The sequence below is a fragment of the Astyanax mexicanus genome, chromosome 24 (assembly GCF_023375975.1).
Source record: "Astyanax mexicanus isolate ESR-SI-001 chromosome 24, AstMex3_surface, whole genome shotgun sequence".
Classification (NCBI taxonomy): domain Eukaryota; kingdom Metazoa; phylum Chordata; class Actinopteri; order Characiformes; family Acestrorhamphidae; genus Astyanax; species Astyanax mexicanus.
The window spans coordinates 19,225,694-19,243,914 of record NC_064431.1 but is presented as its reverse complement, the minus strand read 5'-3'; the positions used below and the strand labels follow the sequence as shown (position 1 = coordinate 19,243,914).

General features: G+C 37.9%; 1 protein-coding gene across 15 annotated transcripts in view; it reads right to left on the bottom strand.

Moving 5' to 3' along the window:
* The window catches only part of plekha6 (pleckstrin homology domain containing, family A member 6), a 141,064-nt gene that overhangs the window by 9,479 nt on the left and 113,364 nt on the right, over nt 1–18,221 (bottom strand). For 13 of the 15 annotated variants that reach the window (XM_049471616.1, XM_049471620.1, XM_049471619.1 and 10 more), the window contains 12 exons: nt 17,813–17,893; nt 17,557–17,706; nt 16,055–16,150; nt 12,771–12,882; nt 12,425–12,564; nt 10,188–10,346; nt 5,431–5,506; nt 5,236–5,327; nt 4,579–4,743; nt 4,163–4,312; nt 3,086–3,219; nt 2,643–2,785 (listed from right to left, as the gene is read on the bottom strand). In XM_049471616.1, the coding sequence (XP_049327573.1) occupies nt 2,643–2,785; nt 3,086–3,219; nt 4,163–4,312; nt 4,579–4,743; nt 5,236–5,327; nt 5,431–5,506; nt 10,188–10,346; nt 12,425–12,564; nt 12,771–12,882; nt 16,055–16,150; nt 17,557–17,706; nt 17,813–17,893 (1,498 nt within the window). The remainder of the gene's footprint in view (nt 1–2,642; nt 2,786–3,085; nt 3,220–4,162; nt 4,313–4,578; nt 4,744–5,235; nt 5,328–5,430; nt 5,507–10,187; nt 10,347–12,424; nt 12,565–12,770; nt 12,883–16,054; nt 16,151–17,556; nt 17,707–17,812; nt 17,894–18,221) is intronic. The other 2 variants (XM_049471617.1, XM_049471624.1) reach the window with 2 other exon arrangements.

The window sequence follows — 18,221 nt, the reverse complement described above, 5'->3', positions numbered from 1 at the left end:
ATCCTTTTGTAAGGAGCCAAGAAATGATTTCTTGTTTTCTTCTTGTTTTCTAACTGTGCAGATGACCATAAACAGAGCTGAATTGAATGAATGTGGCTTTATACAGATTACAAGCAGCTGTCTTGCTTTTGGACATTCTCAAATTTATATTTTACTCAAATCTACATCTAATATTATGAGTTCACGCAGTTACAGATGCAAGTTACTGTACGTTTCTGTGTTACAGTAATGTGGGATTGTGGTCCAGGGCAAGCTGTGTAACGGAACATAGATCAGTAAGTGGATCACCCCTGTCTGTCAAATATCTGATACTGAGTAAATGATACACTGCAAAAAAGCTTTAAAAATTCTTTGCAAGTGAAATGATCTAATTTAATGACAAGAAATATTTTTTTGCTTATTTTAGTAATAATGATCCTGATTAAAATATTTGGGGCCCTGTTTTACACCCTGTGCAAGGCGCATCGCAATGCTCAATGCTGCAGATGGGCGTGGTGGTCTGGTGTGGTCTGGCAGAAAACACAGGTGCACCACTGACCAATTTGAACCTTGACAACAGTTAAAAAAATAACATTGCTGTTTTCTTTTAAATTAACTGCTCACGGACCTTTGCAGCGTAAACAGCAGGTCAATTTTGTCTGCTAAGAAGTGCAGAAGCACTGCCCTGTTAAAATAGCAATCCGTCAAAGACAGGAAATAGCAAGTGACAAGATGTTTGGTTTATTCATTATTGGTTACGCCTAAAAAAACACACACCCATGATTAATTAATAAAATTAGTACATGCCCTTTGAGTGTTTTTTTGCCGTACAAGGTGTACTTTTCCTGTTGTTACAATAGCAAAGACACACTGACATGCTCTAAATCAAGCTTTACAGTGCGTGGTTAACGACTCGCCAATAGATCGCTAAAATAGGGCCCATAATTTTAGAATTTAGCCATATTTTGTCTAGTTTTTGCCAATGCATGTTTTGCAGTGCACCATTAAAAACAAAACCTGATACACAAACAGGATCAGATTGTGATCAGAGTGTTTCACAACTATGTTCTGTATCCCTCGTTCTGTATCCCACTTTAAGTTAACATAAAGGAATATAGCTCTAGGTATGTTAGCACAAAAACACAAATTATAAAGTAAATGAATCAAGGCTAAAAAAAAGTGAAAGCAATGATTTAAGGCAAAAGAAAGAGAGGTGCTTCTCTCCAGTTATCTCTTTGTCGCACAATAGCTGATCAGGAATCTCTACCTGGGGATGTTTTGGATGTTGAGGTGTTACATGTAGGACATGTAGGTTATGAGTCTTGTATGTGACATAGTGGAAGACAAGAGAAATCGATGGTTTAGGTACATTCAACTCTTATAGAGCTTATAGAGCAGGAACTACCTCTCCAGTTACGGAAAAGTGTAGTCTTTCTAATTTGGTTCGTTCGCTTTGTATGGAAAGAGCACTTCAGAGCAGAGGTTCTACTGTAAAACACATGTCACGACTTGTACAATATGTACAATAAGGTTTGATGAGTTATAAGCTTTTATATTACATATTTACTAAAGTTACAATTGCCTTTAATGAGAAGTTAAAGGAGAACTCTAGAGTAAATTAGATTTTTGGTGTAGTAAAACATGATCAAAAGTACTTAGCTTTAATGAATAGCACACCTCCATTTTCCCAGCGCGTTCAGAGACCCAGAAATTTTAACAGTTTGTCCAAACACCCTTTAGACTGGGTGACATGGGCCTAATTTGCCCCAATATATCCACAGCTTTTTACACTGTTATCCAGACTCAACGTAGCTCCACACCTCCTTGCTAGAATCTGGAGAGCCTTGACATTTAAAATGAGGCATTAATAACTTAAAACGTGCATAAAAATGCACAAGAAGCTTATTAAAAACCTCTGTTTACATCCAATAATGCTAGCTTCAGCTCCGTGCGCCGCCATCACTGTACTGAAAATAACACGAACATATACATACATAGACTCCTCATAGCCTGCGGAGTCTATGTATCTATATGTCTGTCATTATCAGTGCAGTGATGGCGGCACACGGAGCTGGATAGCTGGATTGAGCATGGTAATAACAGTGGAAAAAGTAATTTATTGGGGGAAATTATGCCCCATGTCACCCAGTCTAAAATGTGTTTGGAAGAACTGTTGAAATTACTGGATCTTGAAACGCTGTGGGAGTACGGAAGCTTGCTATTCATCAAATGTTTTACAAAACCAAAAATCCATTTAACACCGATGTTCTCCTTTAATGGTTATTTTTACATTTATGGCATTTAGTGACTTTCAAGGTTATTCCTAATACAGAGTTTGAGCCAGTGTAGTGTAGGGAGTCTTGCCCAAGGACTCAGATTGGTGTAGCACAGACCAGGAATTGAACCCATGTCTCAGTCTCCCACTTGATGTGGTAGCTCACTGGCAGGTAGTGAGTGGTGTTATCCACTGTGCGGTCCAACAGTATGGTATAGACTGTACAACCTCAGCTCTGAAGCGTAAAGTTCAGGACAGTGAAGGACAGTGAAGGCTGACAGGGTTGGTGATTGACAGAGAGGGTCAGAAAGAGGTCAGGGCCCAGGCAGGGGTCAGACAGCGGGGGTGACGGCTCGCCCGGGCTCCTCGGGGCGGCAGGCTTCCTCACCGGAGAGCAGACGGCTGCGGCGGGAGGCCTCGGCAGCCAGAGCGCACGAGATCTCGATGCGTTTCTCCTGCTCCTGCAACTGCTGCTCAGCGTTGTTGGTGGCTTCGGCTGGGCCGTCCAGCACCGGCACCACGTTCTGCATGCTGGAGGGGACAGACGGGGACAGTTACAATACAATACAATGCGTCAGTCTGGCGTCTGAGCGGATAAAATGTCAAATATTTCAAAAGTCCATTATTCTCAAACACCAAGCCATTCAAACCCAGACCGATCTGTACCAGAGATAACCGCCCAATAGCATTCCTTAAACAAGGGGTACAATAAAATTAAGCATTTTATTCACTTTGCGACAATTACTTGTTTTACAACCTGAATTTAATATAACCTGCAGGTCGGAAATTCACAGTCTATGTGCGGATAAACAGCAGGAATCAGTGACGTACTTTGATTTGGCGATAAGCGTCTTTATCCTCTCCACTTTCTTCTGCTTTTCTTTCTCCTCCTCTGGGCTCAGCGGCGTGCTGGGCTCGACCTCCAGATATCGCTCGGGAATCAGCACTTTCTCTGGGGTTGACAGCTAAAAAATGATGGACAAACAACTATTAGTTTCAAAAAGTTACAGTACCTCCACTTTATTTCTGGGTTCCCGCATTTTAGGCGCATCCGATTTTAAGGCGCACTATCAGTGAACATCTATTTTCTGGGTGCACTGGATTATATGCAACAATAGTAAGGAAAAGGGGTCTCGCCAATTCAGCAGCCTAAACTTAGGTCTCGCCTAAGTAAAGCTAAGCTAAGTAAACAAAACTGTAAAAATCTCAATCAGACTTTGACTAGGCCACTCCAAAACTTTTTTTTAAGTCATTCAGAGGTGAACTTGTTTGTGTGCTTTGGATCATTGTCCTGCTGCAGAACCCAAGTACACCTGAGCTTAAGATCACAAACAGATTTCCAAAAAGTGTCATTAATCACAGTTAATTTATGGGGGGGAAAACAATTTTTCACAAAAGGCTAGATTGGTTTGGATATTTTTTTCTCTTAATAAATGAAATCATCATTTAAAAATTGATTTTTATATGTATAATTATATTGCCTTAGGTTGTATTTGTGTGATATAACAGTTTGTTTCATAATCTGAAAAATCTGAAAAGTAAGACAAAACTGATAAAACAAACAGAATCGGTATGGTCGCAAATACACCAATGTATCTATTCTGATGGGCGTCTTGGTCTGGAAAATGAGGTGTGTCAGTTACTGCTATTCTGTATTCTGTGTTGCTACCCTGGTCGTGGAAAACATCAGGTGCGCAACTGACTGATTAGCATGTTCAGCTTATGGTTTCTTACAGTGCAGACTGTTATTCTGCTAATGGTTATGGAACTTCAGGGGAACTGTGGAAGTCAAGGTGAGATCTGATCGAGAACTGATAATGTGCTGGCAAGACAGGCAAATCATATCTCTCATATCACTGCCAAGAACCTGCTTGAAGGGCTTGTAAACGAACAAATGATGAGATTTACCTCTTTGCCGAGGTCCAGGTCATAGTGGTCAGGTTCCACTTGTCGCCGTAGGCGGGCAATCTCCTCCCTGGGAGACTCTACCCCTTCCCCCCTGACAGCTGCCTCCAGGTCCTTTATATCCACCTCGTGGGCGGTCACTCTCCGTCTCACCTGGATTCAAATAAATCAGATTTATTTTAAGAAATCCAAAGAATTTGAATTTGTTGAGTGAGAGCTGATAGAATATGTGGTATACACACATTGTAATAAACATTCCTGTTACTTAACAATTTGTAACAATTTTAATATAGTGGTTAATTGTCTGCGTATACAGCTGTCCAAAATAGCGAAAGGATGTTAAAATAATTATGAACATCTTGTTTGTAGTCTATTCGTATAGCCTGTATTGTGTTCTTAGCATTCTGACAGCTACTCACCACTCTGTAATTGACGGATGATAAGTTCTGGCTGCTGGACAGGTTAAGACTGCGCCTCTTGTCCCTGACCGAGCTGCTCTGGTTCCGGCGTAGCCTCTCGTTCTGCTCCTCAACGCTCATCTTAGACTTCACCTCGGCCGGGAACACCGCACTCTTCGGCCTCTCCTGAAGAAACAACCATATGCCAAAACAAAAACGATAATCACGTTATTGAGAAAATTAAAATTTTAAAGGTGGAGAAACCCTCACAATGCCTATTGCTACCTTATACCCCACCAACAGTCTATTTCCATGCCTTGCATCTGCATTGTTTAAAAAGCAACAGTGCTTGTGAATATATCTAAGCTGATGGGTGGTGGTGGTCTGGACGTTAGGTTAGGTGTGTTCAGGTACATTTCTGGTGTACGTATTGCTATCTTGGCAACAGAAAACACAGGTGCGCCACTTAGTGGTAAAAACCTAAACAACAATCAACCGTCAAATGGTCATTGCTATCTTGGCAACACCAGCATACTGAATGTGCCCAACGTGTGTACACCTCGCTCGTTACACACACATTTGTGTAAAAAACATTTGTTGGGAACACACCTGTAGAAGCAAAATGTTGCTTTCAAAATGAGCTCGTTTCATTATGAAATTAATGATATAATGACCCACCCTTGATATTCCATTGGGTATTTTTCCATTTCTTCTATGGACACCATCCCTTTCATCTGTTGGAGATTTGGTTCTTGGTGGGACAACGCCAACTGTACACAGATATGACAGAAAAGTGTCTTCAGTGATGTTAACATCATTGGGGCAACTGGGGAAAAATTACACATTTTTACCTCTTCTTAAAAACTTTAGTACCTTTATTTAGGCTGGACTGCCGGTCTTGCTCCGACTCATAATCGCTGGTCTTTTCCCCTGGTGAGCTGTATTTGTGCTGGAAGATAGAACAAAATTAATGTACTGTATTTTTCACACTATAAAGACATAATTTTCTAAACTGTCTTTTAATAATTGAGCCATTTTTATTATTTTACATCAATATATGTATCAATTTACATTTTTTTTCTTTTGATATTTTATGTTGTGATTTTAATTTATTTATTTTTATATAATACACAGTCACAACGTTTTGTCATTTTGATTAATATTATTTTATTTGTTCTTTTACAGTTTTACAATTTTTGGATATTTTAATCTTAATTGTTAATTTTACTTTACTTTTACATTTTTTTATTCCCCATTTTTTCCTTTTTATCCTGATTTTATTCTCTTTGTATGTACAGCACTGTTTTTTATGTATGAAAGGTGCTTTATAAATAAAGTTTATTGTTCTTGTTGTTATTATTATTATTATTACTTTACATTACTTTTTCATCCTTTTTAAAATTAAAATTACCTCAAAAATGGTGAGTGTGCCTTTTAATTCAGTACCTGCTTATGTATGAATTTTACCAGTCAGTTTCAGTTTAGTTCTCCAGCACCGGGGCTGAAGTAACATTAGCATTAGCCGCTAACCACTATTTCCCTGTTCAGAGGTGAGTATTATCAGTCTGTAGCCTGCTGCTAACCCCAGCTAGAACTGCTGGAGCAGTTTTGGCATTAGCTGCTAGCCGTGCTAGCTCTTTTTTCATTCAGAGGTGAGTATTTCTGACTGTAGCCTGCTGTTCCCGTGTTAAAACAAGATATGTGGTATTAACTAATATAGCTAGCTAATATTTCCCAGGCTTACCGAAATGCTCAGGGTTCTTCAGTGTAGCTCTGTCAGGAAGCATTAGCCACTAGCTGCTAGCGGTTAGCCGCTAATGCTAATGCTAGTGCTCCAGCTTTAGTGCTAGAGAAATTCGGGAATCTAAGCTTATTGTAAATAAACGGAAGCGCTTTACTCACCCAAATACACAGTTTTCAGGAGGGAAATCTGTGTAGATTTACATCTAGTGCTTGTTTGACTTTAAAAGAAAGTCTTTTTTATTATAGTTTTTTTTTACTTAGCTTAGCTTTACTTATTTTAGTTAGCTAGCCCCACACCACCACCCAGTGGCAAGACCTGTTGAATTATAATCCGGAGCACCTCATGTAAGAAAATAGAGCCGAAAATATACATTTACTGTTACATTGAGTAAAATAATGTGAAAAATACAGTACACAGGCATTAAAGCAAGCTACAGGCGTATTATCTCCTTAAATGTACTGTATGATAACAGCTAAGCAAATTAATTAGTATAAATTATCTAAACATGAAGAAGCTGCAGCACTGCAATAAATAGTGGGACCCAGTTCACATTGCACCCTGTGTACACCAGCAAAAACATTTAAAACACTGAAACTGCACAACATATCGTACACATACACATATTGTCACTGTCACAGCAAAATCTCACCTGGACCAACATTTCTACTGGTTCATAAATCATAAAAATACTTTTACATGGGGTTAAGGGATGCTAGTATTTTTATATAAAGATAAAATAATAATAGTAGTAAAGAAATGTTAGGGTTTGTTTTGTTATGACAGCCACAATGTACACAGACACGCTGTAATCTGGGTAAAGAAAAAGTGTTAACAGGTGTAAAGCAACTAACAGCTTTCTTTTGTCCCTCAGCGTTGGTGAGGATGAGAGCAAACATAATGGGATAAACTTGCGGATCTCGTAAAAAGACAATACACACCTGGAGATGATGTAAATATTTGGAAATCTAGAAAATTAGAATATCATTGAAAAGTTACCTTGTTTCAGTAATTCAGTTCAAAATGTGAAACTCATATATTATATAGAGTAGTAATCTATTTTAAGCGTTTATTTCTTTTATTGTTGATGATTATGGCGTACAGCCAATGAGAACCCGAAAATCAGTGTTTTAGAAAATTTTATTATTATACAAGACCAATTGGCACTTTTGGCAGTGTGGGCAGTGTGCCAAGTCCTGCTGAAAAATGAAATCCGCATCTCCATAAAAGTTGTCAACAGAGGAAAGCATAAAGTGCTGTAAGATTTTACAGGAAAACACTGCCCACACTGCCAAAAGTACCAATTTGGCTTATTTAATAATCTAATTTTCTAAGACAATGATTTTTGGGTTTTCATTGTCTGAAACGGTCAGTGTAACATTTATCAATTAACTTTTCCGACCGTTTGAGGCTAAATTTGAAAACAGAAAATTGTGTGTAAAACTTACTTTTTTATTGTTTTCAATTTTATATATTAAAGATTGGGTCTTAGAAGTTTTTCATTTCTGCTCCTGACATTTAGATATACATTTCTATTTCGATAAATTTTTCTGATCTTACAATTTTTGCATTTTGTAGTAAAAATCTGATGCTATAATCCAACCAAGAAGAAAAAAATTAAAAGTCTAAAAAAATCTAGTAAAATGTTTTTTTTTTTCCTGGAATTCAGATCCTGATGGGGCAGTAATGAAAAAAAAAATATATATATATATATTAAACCAGTTGCTTGTAGATGATGCTAAATGGACAAAAAAATTACAGTTTTACACCCAATTTTCTATTTAGCCTCAAACGGTCAGAAAATGTAACTGATAATTGTTACTCTGACCTGTAAGCCATAATCAAAAATAAAATAAATAAACGCTTAAACTAGATCACTCTGTGTGTAATACATCTATATAATATATAAATGTCACATTTTAAATTAGTGAAATAAAGTAACTTTTCATTGATACTCAATTTTTTTGTGATGCTCCTGCATTTGTACCACTACAGCGTTTCTGGAATATGTACAAATTCTCAATATTGATTGAGATGGTTTTCTTCAGGTATGTACAGTACCCTCATTACGAGATCAGATCTGGCCCTGCAGGACAAACCAATGGAAACAATACCACACAGCTTTTGCTCTGTTGATGTTCACTGAGATTTGACATCTTGAAACATTTATTTATAGAAAAGAAAACTATATATTTTAATTCTACATGATCACTGCCACAACAAACAGAGAGGCAAGCAGAGCAAGAGGTCCTGAGCGAAGGGTGGGAGGGGATGAAGCGCTGGAGATGGAGATGAAGATGGAGATGGTGATGAGTGAGTTTGAGAGAACAACAGAGGTGACAGGACAATACTGAGGATGAGTGAGGATGAAGGATGGAAGGGTTGCTGGAAGGACGAGGGGTGGCCAGGGGTGCTATGGTCCAGGGTGGGGTGGTTTTGGGGTTACACTGAGGGTACACTAGGACGTAAGACACAACTGACCTAAAAAATAAAAAAAAAAAGCATTTTAAAGGAGAAATCCAGTGTGAAATGAACTTGGGTTGTAGTAAAACTACATGACAGTTTGTACAAACTTATGTTGAACAGCTTAAACTCCATTCACTCCCATCATTCCGAAATGCAGCACTTTAAGCCGATGCTCCCAACTAACAAGCTTACAATGTTAGCGATAGGGGCATAAAATTGCCCAGAAATTGCAAAGATTTCAAAAATCGCTATTATTTTTACACCTTTAACAAGTACCTCAAAGTAGCTCCACACTTCATTGGTAGAATAATCCTGAGGACCCTGACATTTAAAACGAGGCACTGAGTATTTTGAAAATGCACAGGTATTTGATTAAAAAGACTGTATGTTCATACATACAGTAGCTTCAGGAAGTACTCCAGGTGCTGGAATTTTAAAATTAAGTCACGATATGTCACCTGACAAGCATTCTGTGGGAATGCATGAAAAACTCACATTTGCTCAGAGGCAAATCAGAGATCACTCAAAGACGATCGCTATCCTGTCGCCATCTGATCGAAGGTGAGTCGCAGACGCCCCGCAAATATTTAACATGTTTAATATCTGACTCAGTCGGCAACCAGGAGTCAGGAGCAGCGTCTACATACAGCCAATGGGGTCACAGAACAAGAGAACCACGGGTCCAAAACACACCATAGCTGTTTATAGAGAGTCTGACTATCCTAACATTACCCTACTATTTTGTTAAATACTATGTATTTCTTTCATTTTAGAAAGTAGAATAACGTGTTTTACTAAAAAAAGGAAAGAAAGAAAACAGGTTTTCACTATAAAGCACTAGCATTACTGCTACTGTGAGCCGATTGGTTGGCGAGCTGATCCTGGAGATACAGGGAAAGCATGTTGAAAGGCTTATAACTGGAGTTTAAAATGATAAAAAATGATATCTGTGGTACTGAAACATTTGACATAGTTCTGTGTTGAGGACATAAATACATAGTTTAGTATTAAACTGATCAGACATTTATAAACTATGATTTTTTTCAGTTTATTCATATGAACCTGTTCATGTTGGACTCATTGCGAGTGTGTATTCTGCTCTATAGAGATTCTCTGGCATGGCATCGCTAGTTTTCGTGTGCATTTAGATCAGGTGTGTTCTCGTGGTGAGTCAGCAATTTCCCACAGTGAGAAATCGTGTAATTTGTGATTTGGCATTAGTTGGGAGCAACAGCTAAGATCTGTTTGACTATTTGACAAACGTTCGTACTCGTGATCATGTTTCACTACAACTCAAGTCCGTTTCACAGCAGATCTCTTCTTTAAGGGTTTCTACAGAGGGTTTTTGGGGTGGCAATGGCTCCAGTGTTAGGGACAAAAGGCCGGTTCCTCTGGATCGGACGGCTTTTCCTCTCACAAATACCTTTCGGCTGCGAGGTTCGTCGTCGTCCTTGTAGGCGTCCATGCTGCGGAGCCACGCATTGCTGTCGAAGGGGAGGGGAGGGACAGAGGGGGGCATGGACGGGGTGGACTCCAGGGGCTGGTAGGACTTAGGGAGTGGAGGTCGAGGGGGGCCAATGTCCTGGAACGGTAAGGATGAGAAAGAGAGAGAAAGAGAGAGGGTAGAGGTAGAGAAGAAGTAGCGACAGATGGAAAAAAATAGAGGGAAAGGAGAGGAAAAGAGAGAGCTGTGCATCAGGAGGAGTGACTAAAAGCCAGGCTGAGAGCGGAAAGGGTCATGGGATCATATTTATTACAGTAAATTCTTTTTTTTTTAAAGGGTAAAAGGATGGAGCCCTGACTCCTCCACTAAGGTCAAGTGTCTCCACCGGCATGCACTGACCTGCACACGGCGCCAAAACCCAAAATCCATCACTTCTCGCTCTAGAACGCTCACTGTTCGCTCTTGTTATCAAATTAAATTGGGGCCATGTGAGAGTTAAAGGTCTTGAAGTCATGATAATCACATTCATCCCAATAAAACAAGGTCATTCCTGTCTCTGTATATGGACACATTGTCTTCGTCCTTTTAATTAGATTAAATTAAATGTGCAGATCAGTTCACTAGAGGTTTGTTCTTTACATCAAAAACAAAAAAGTATCTCTAGATTCTCTCTAGTAACCTAGAAATCTACTACACATATATTTACACCAACTAACACAAGCAAGCATATAATAGAGAACGATAGAGAGAAAGAGAGAGATATAGAGAGAAATAGAGAGAGACTAGAGCTAAGGCGAACCAAGGACACAATAGGTCACAACCATCGAGAAGAAGGGTAACATATCATTAGAGCAAAAAAAAAAAAAGACAGACAACCCACTTATAAAATTCACTTTCACAAAGGTTCAGTAAATGACATTTATCAGCTGACCCAGTTTCAACTGATAGAAATCAACAGAAGTGAATGTAACTTGTGTTATAACAAATGTGTTATTTAAGACTTTATGAAAGAGGTCAACTAGGGTTAGACTAGAGTCCAACTTTGACAGATCTATGCACCAGCAGAATGAAGTATACCCTGCATAAACACATTTTTACTTAAAAAAGAAATAAAAATGTAGTAGGTTGTACAGAATTAGGTCCAGAATTTATCCTTCCCATATACAGCTCTGGAAAAAAATAGAGATCACTTTAAAATGATGAGTTTCTTAGATTTTTCCAAATTAAAAACAGCTGAAATATAATCAAGAGGAAGATGGATGCACCAGTAGTGGCATAAAGTTATCCAAAATCAGTGTGTAAGACTGGTGGAGGAGAACATGCCAAGATACAAGAAAACTGTAATTAAAAACCAGGGTTATTCCACCAAATATTGATTTCTGAACTCTTAAAACTTTATGAATATGAACTTGTTTTCTTTGCGTTATTTGATGTCTGAAAGTTCTGCATCTTTTTTTGTTATTTCAGCCAATGTAGTTTATAAAATAAAACAACTCAAACATAAACTCAAACTCTAAATAGCAAAATCAGAGAAACTGAGAAAGTGGTCTCTTGATTTCTTCCAGAGCGATACATAGAATAAAAAATCTGACTCGGGTAACATGACATTACTTAGAGGTTCTAAAAGTGGAGTTTTAAAGTGAATGTAATAAAATAACATTTGACTAACTGCACTGCAAGCCTGTATAAGTAGAATACATTTTTGGAAATAAATTTAGGTATCCTGTTGCCTCATTGTTTTTTAAGTATGTAGTAATGTGAACTGATAACTTGAGTTAATCAGACGTAAAATTTAGAATTTTATGTTCAGGTAAATAAATAAAATGTTATAGAGTGAACAAAACAGCATACAGCCAACACAGTGTTATCAGTTTAGAAAATTAAGCTTGTTCTTACAGCCTACAACATAGAGGCAAGCCAGTTTATCATTATACATGATCTTTAAGTTTCCCTTAAGTAGCCTGAGGGTAATTACTACACACTGATGAGTGAGTGTCAGAAATTGGACACACCCATCGCGTTTTTCCCAATCAGTAACAATGCAGAGCAAGCGGCATTAAGAGTTTACTGGTCAAATCCTTTTGCCACTTCTTATTGGCTGGAGGTTTTTGGCAGCTTTGTTTGTTTTACTTTTATTTGGGAGATACCAAAATGCTGCTGTTATGCACTGTACTGTGTGATATTATTTGGTGCAGTTGTAATAAACTGAAGCTTACCTCGGTGGCCAGCTGTTTGGTGGGTGAGGTCTGAGAGCCGGGCACTGGTGAAAAGGGGCTGAGGGGGCTGGTCAGACTCACGGAGCTCAGAGGACTGGCCGGGCTGTTGGTGCTGAAGGAACCGGACGCCCCACTGGCTGCTGAGGACAAACCAGAAGAGCTCAACAAGGATTGGACCAAAGCGAAAGCTTTTGCGAATATTTGAACGTGTGCCAGAAGTTTAGCAAATAATAACTTAATATGATTCTTTGCTCCGATGAAGAATTTGATATCATAAATAAGATTACGCTGAGGTCTGGATGAGTGTCTGAGCCAGTGTATGGTGGAGAATGCGGCTGGGGCTGACCTCGGTGCTTGGCCGTGTCTGTGCCTCGGGACGGGTTATTCTTGTGCAGGCCTTCAAGCACGTCCTGAACTCGCCAGAACTCCTTCTGCAAGTGCTGATGAATCAGGTCACTCTGGGTGAGGAGAGAAATTTAGAATTTTTTGTATAGAGCTTAAAATGTATGTTTTTTTAAATGGTACTAGGGTTGTTTATCTGTTGCTGCTAAATCAACCTTAGGTTTATTGGTTAGCAGGTTTGCCTGCTTGTGCTGAGTTCCTGGGTTCAAGTCTCTATCTGGGTGGAGTTTCCATGGTCTACTTGTGTCTGTGTGGGTTTCCTCCCAAAGTCCAATAACATGGAGATCAATTTATTTCACTCTAAACTCTAAAAATCGAAAGTAGTCCTCGAAATAGATGGTTGTTTGATTGGGTGTCTGACTGTTGACTGTTGTCAGGGTTTTAATCAGTCAGTGGCGCACCTGTATTTCCCGCCACCAAGATAGAAATACGCCAGATACCGTATTTACCTGAACACACCTCACTTCCAGATCACCATGCCATCAGTGTACATATATTCCTGAACTCTGACACTATTTTAATGGTGTGGATGCAAGACCATAGTCTTGATCAATTACTACAAATGTCATACAGTGGCAGAAGAACTTGCAATGTTGTTTATTGGCATTACTTGTTACTACAAAACAAGTTAGTACTTAAATATCCAGTGCTCTAACCTGATAAACCATCTTGTTACGATTAGTATATAATCTGTACCCAATGTAGTACAGAATTGGGACAGCCATAGATTTAAAGTTGTTAAATTTTCTAATTTCTCACAGAATTTGAAAACCAAACAACATTATATGATCAAACATATGTAGACACATAACTATCTCTATCATTCCAAACTTTTGGACATTAATATGTTGTTAAACCGCTTGTTTTGCAACAACAACTCTCAACTCTTCTAGGAATCTTTACTTTTCCACGAAATTCTGGAGTGTTTAAAATTTTAGCCCATTCAGTCAAAAGTGAATGTGACGGGCCATGTGGTAGCACTGGCTTAGTGGTGAGAGTACTGGGTTACTGATGACAGGTTTGTGGGATCAATTTTTGAGTCTAGTAAGCTCCCACTGAGCCTTGGACAAATTCTCACTAGTGAGCACACACACACACATTGGGCTGAATTATCGTGTGTGTATGTGTGTGTATTAACTTCACAACAGAGGCCATATTTTAGCCATGTGTCTAAAAGAAAGATGAGTTTTTATGAAAAAAGTGTTTGTGCTTTAAAGGAGATCCATGGGCCCTATTTTACACCCTGAGCAAGTCTATCATGCTTCTGATTCGATTAAATAATGACAGAGCTCGCAAACATATCTCAGCTGATAGGCGTGGTGGTCTGGAAATGAGGTGTGTTTAGGTAAATTTCCTGCACATGGCTATTTTGGCAATGGAAAACATAAGTGCGCCACTGACTGATCAAAACCCTGACAACAGTCAACAATCACACATTCATTTCTATTTTGGCAAAGCTTGGCACCACACATGCACCCCACCCCCTTCGCTACATGCACACATAAACACATAACAGTGCACAATCCCAACATTAACATCAACAATAAACAGAAGAAAACACAAAATAGCATTCCCCTAAATGACACCTTCACAGTGTGAATGCACAGGTCAGGACTTTGCCTTTAATATATTAATCCAGTCAGAGGGCACCTGACTATTAAAGGGAATGGCAAGTAACACTGATTGGTTTATTGCATGTTACGCACAAAACACACCCATGATTCATTAAGAGAATAAGCACATGCAGTTTGTGTATTTCGAGCTGCCTAAGGTGTACTTTTCCCATAGTTACGATAGCAATGACACACTAACACGCCCTAAGGTACGTAGTTATGTGTTTTAAATGTGTTTGCATAAATGTTAATGCTCAAACATACTTGCTTGCAAAACAACAAACATTGCTTATCTTAAAGCTGTTGAAGCACAAAAGCCTTGTTTTTTATTATTAAATGTATTTTTGCAAAAATATAGTCCCCTCCAAAAGTATTAACAGTGAAGTTAATTCATTTTTTCTAGTGTAGAGTAAAAAACACTTGGGTTTGATATTAAAAGACGAATATAAGTCAAAAGATAAAAAGCTCTGAATGTCTATGCTAAGTTTCAGATTTGGGTTTTATCTGTGCAGACTGTGCATTTATAAATGTATAGTTAGAGGAAGCTGTCTATGGTTGAAAAACAAGCAACTGTGAAGCTGAGAGAAGAATTAGAGCCATTGCTTAAATATTGTCCATAGCCAGTACAACCGTTTAGAAAGTCCTGGAGAAGAAAGTCGTCACTGGTGTACTAAGTAACTGGTGTCCACAAAGGTTAGTGAAGGTCAGTGGGTCACAGATGTGAAGCAGTTATTACAAGTTAAGCATTTGCAACTAAAGGTCAAGTCTTATTCAATTTAATCTATTTTAGGTTTATCTGTTCCAATACTTTTGTTTACAAAAGTTCAGACAGAAGGTGCTATTTTTGAACTGTCTATCAGATTCAGAAGTAAATACATGGAAATAAAAGCTTGAATGTTAATCTTTTGACTCATATTCTTTTAATCTTTTAATGACAAACCCAGAAGTTTATAGTATACTGCAGAATTAAAGGGATCGTCCTCACTGTTCCAATACTTTTAAAGGGAACTGTATACTATAAATACACATATAACTCACCAGGTACTCAGGGCATGTAACCCTTTCACTTAGCCCTCGTTCCTTCATTAGTGTTACAGAGCTACAACCAATTATTTTATTCAATTATTTAAACTCCTGTAGAAATATCAGGCTACTGATTATACAGGTTCATGAATTATTAATGAGATATTCATATTTTCATCAATAATTGATTGTATGCAGAACGCCCTGCTGAACAGTGAATGATGAAGCTGTCCTTTTTAAAATTTTTATCTCAGAGCAATATCTCTGTAATACGTTATTTAACATGTCACACATTTCACCACCATCAAGGTCATATCAGCAGATATTACTGCAAAGCTACTACAGGAAGCAGTTAGTCACTGACAGGAAGCTGTCATATTACAGCAGATGCACAGTTCATTACTACACAGCGATGATGGAGAGATGATGTGCATGTTCTCATAAATAAACAACGAGGCTGTGATACAGAATTCCTGAAGAACAAAGGCTTTAAATCATCAATGTGAGCTGATGATTATCATAATGAAAACGGTAATGATAGTGATGATAGTGATGATGGTGGTGATGGAAGTGATGGAGATGATGAGCGCACCTGTCCTCCAGCATTGAGTTGCTCCCACAGATCACCATGGATGGCGTTCACCTCGTCCTCCAGAGCCTCGAACTCCATTCTGGAGGTGGTCAGAGCCTGAGGAGAGAACAGGAGGGAACAGTTTTAGTTTATGCTAATCCTGTTTAACAAAATTAATAAGTAGTTTTAAAAGCACATAGAGAAGATATAAGAATATATTTCTCTACAGATCTATTCTATGTATTCAATCAGTATTTAGTCGGGGTGGAACAAAATATTCATATTGCGATATATTTAATATAATTTCCGATTGCGATATATAGTTAATACATAGTAGTATTTCCTTGTATGAATGTCCCATGACTTTTGACTTTTGTCAGTGTAATACTATGATAAACCTGGTAGTATTGACCTAGAACTCATATGATTCAAAGTGCTAAATAAAATAAAATATATAATAAATAAAATTTCTATTGAACCATAGGTGTTCTAAACTCCCTAAGACCCCCCCCCCATTTAACTTACTAAAGTTACTGCTACATTACTCTATATGATGGTACTAATCAAATAAATAGGTTAAACTCCCTTTTTAACCTTTCTTTTATATCGGAAGTACATTGAGGGTGACCCTCATCTACAATGTAACTGAGCAATTACAATATAAAAGGGATTAAAAACATTAGATAAGAAATTAAAAATAGAAAAAAAAAAGAAAGAAACCTTCGCTGATGAATTCTTGTCGCTAAATTCTGTGAAACTGACACCAATAAATCCATAATTCTTTGGTATTTGCTCATTTAGGAGAATTTTATCCTTTTCAGTAACAGATGTCGTGGAGTATCATTTTCAAATATATATGTATATATATATATTTTTTAGCTTTGAAACATCATACGCATTTACAATACACTGATATGCCAAATGTCATGGGATAGGAACTAATATTGATTTGATGTGCAATTTAAGAACTGTGTGTTATATGTTTTATAAATGTTATAATGATGGAGTTCTATCCAATACTTTTGGAATGAGTCGGAGACCCCACTAACTCTCATTTCAGTAAACGCAATCAGATCCACACAGCAATGCTCCAAAATATAGTAGCAGAAAGTCCTTTTCCTGGACAGTAGAGACAGTTTCTCCAACAGAGCATATAAGTCAATTTTTTTAATACCATTTATTTCTTTAATATAAGTAATGAATAAGTAGGGGCCCCAATACTTTTGTCAACATGTTGCATTTAATATTTAATTATTTTTTCTTTATGTTTTGCTATATTTCTGTGAATTTGTTTCTAAGTAAATTTGTTCTCAAAAGATGTGCTGCATTCAAACTATTATTATTATTATTATTATTATTATTATTATTATTATTTTGTTGTTGTTGTTTTGCTTTTTTGTTTTCTGATGTTACTAATATTATTATTATTACTACTACATTATTATATTTATTTATTTATTTATTTATATATTATATTATATTATATTATATTATATTATATTATAAGACAGAGCATAGCTTACACTGGAGGCCTGGGAGAGTTCTCCGCGGATGTTGATGAGCTGGTTCTGTAAACTCTCCTTCTTCAGCTGCAGTTTCTCCATGGCCAGAGGCTGAGTTCTGTACAGCTCCATCTCCTGATGCGTGGCCACCAGCGCCCCCTCCAGGTTATCCTGCACAGTGCACGAGCCATTAGTACAAGAGTATCATGTCATCATACAGAGCTGAAGATCAGCATTATAAAAAAGGTCTGCAGGTTTACAGGAGGGTTCAGGTTACCTTATCCATCCGCAGACGATGAACCACAGTCTCCTGCTCCTTCAGAATCCTGTTCTGCTCACACAGCCGTCCCAGCAGCTTCTACACACACAGAAAACACACAGCTCAAGCTGCAGTCAGGGACTTAAGAAGATAGGAACACAACATGAGGTCCTAATGACCTAATGTTTATAAATTAAATATTCACTTTTTCATCACTATACATGATTTCTTTTTTTTATAAACACTGACATCACTCCAGTTCACAATCACATCACACAGCACACAGCACTTCCACAGCAATTTCAATCACCTGAATATTGATTTCACCTGTTACACACACTATACACACACACGCTCACTTCGCTTACTCCCTGCCGAGTATTGACGGTTTATCTTCGTAGAAAGCATTTTCCATTGTCTGTGTTTG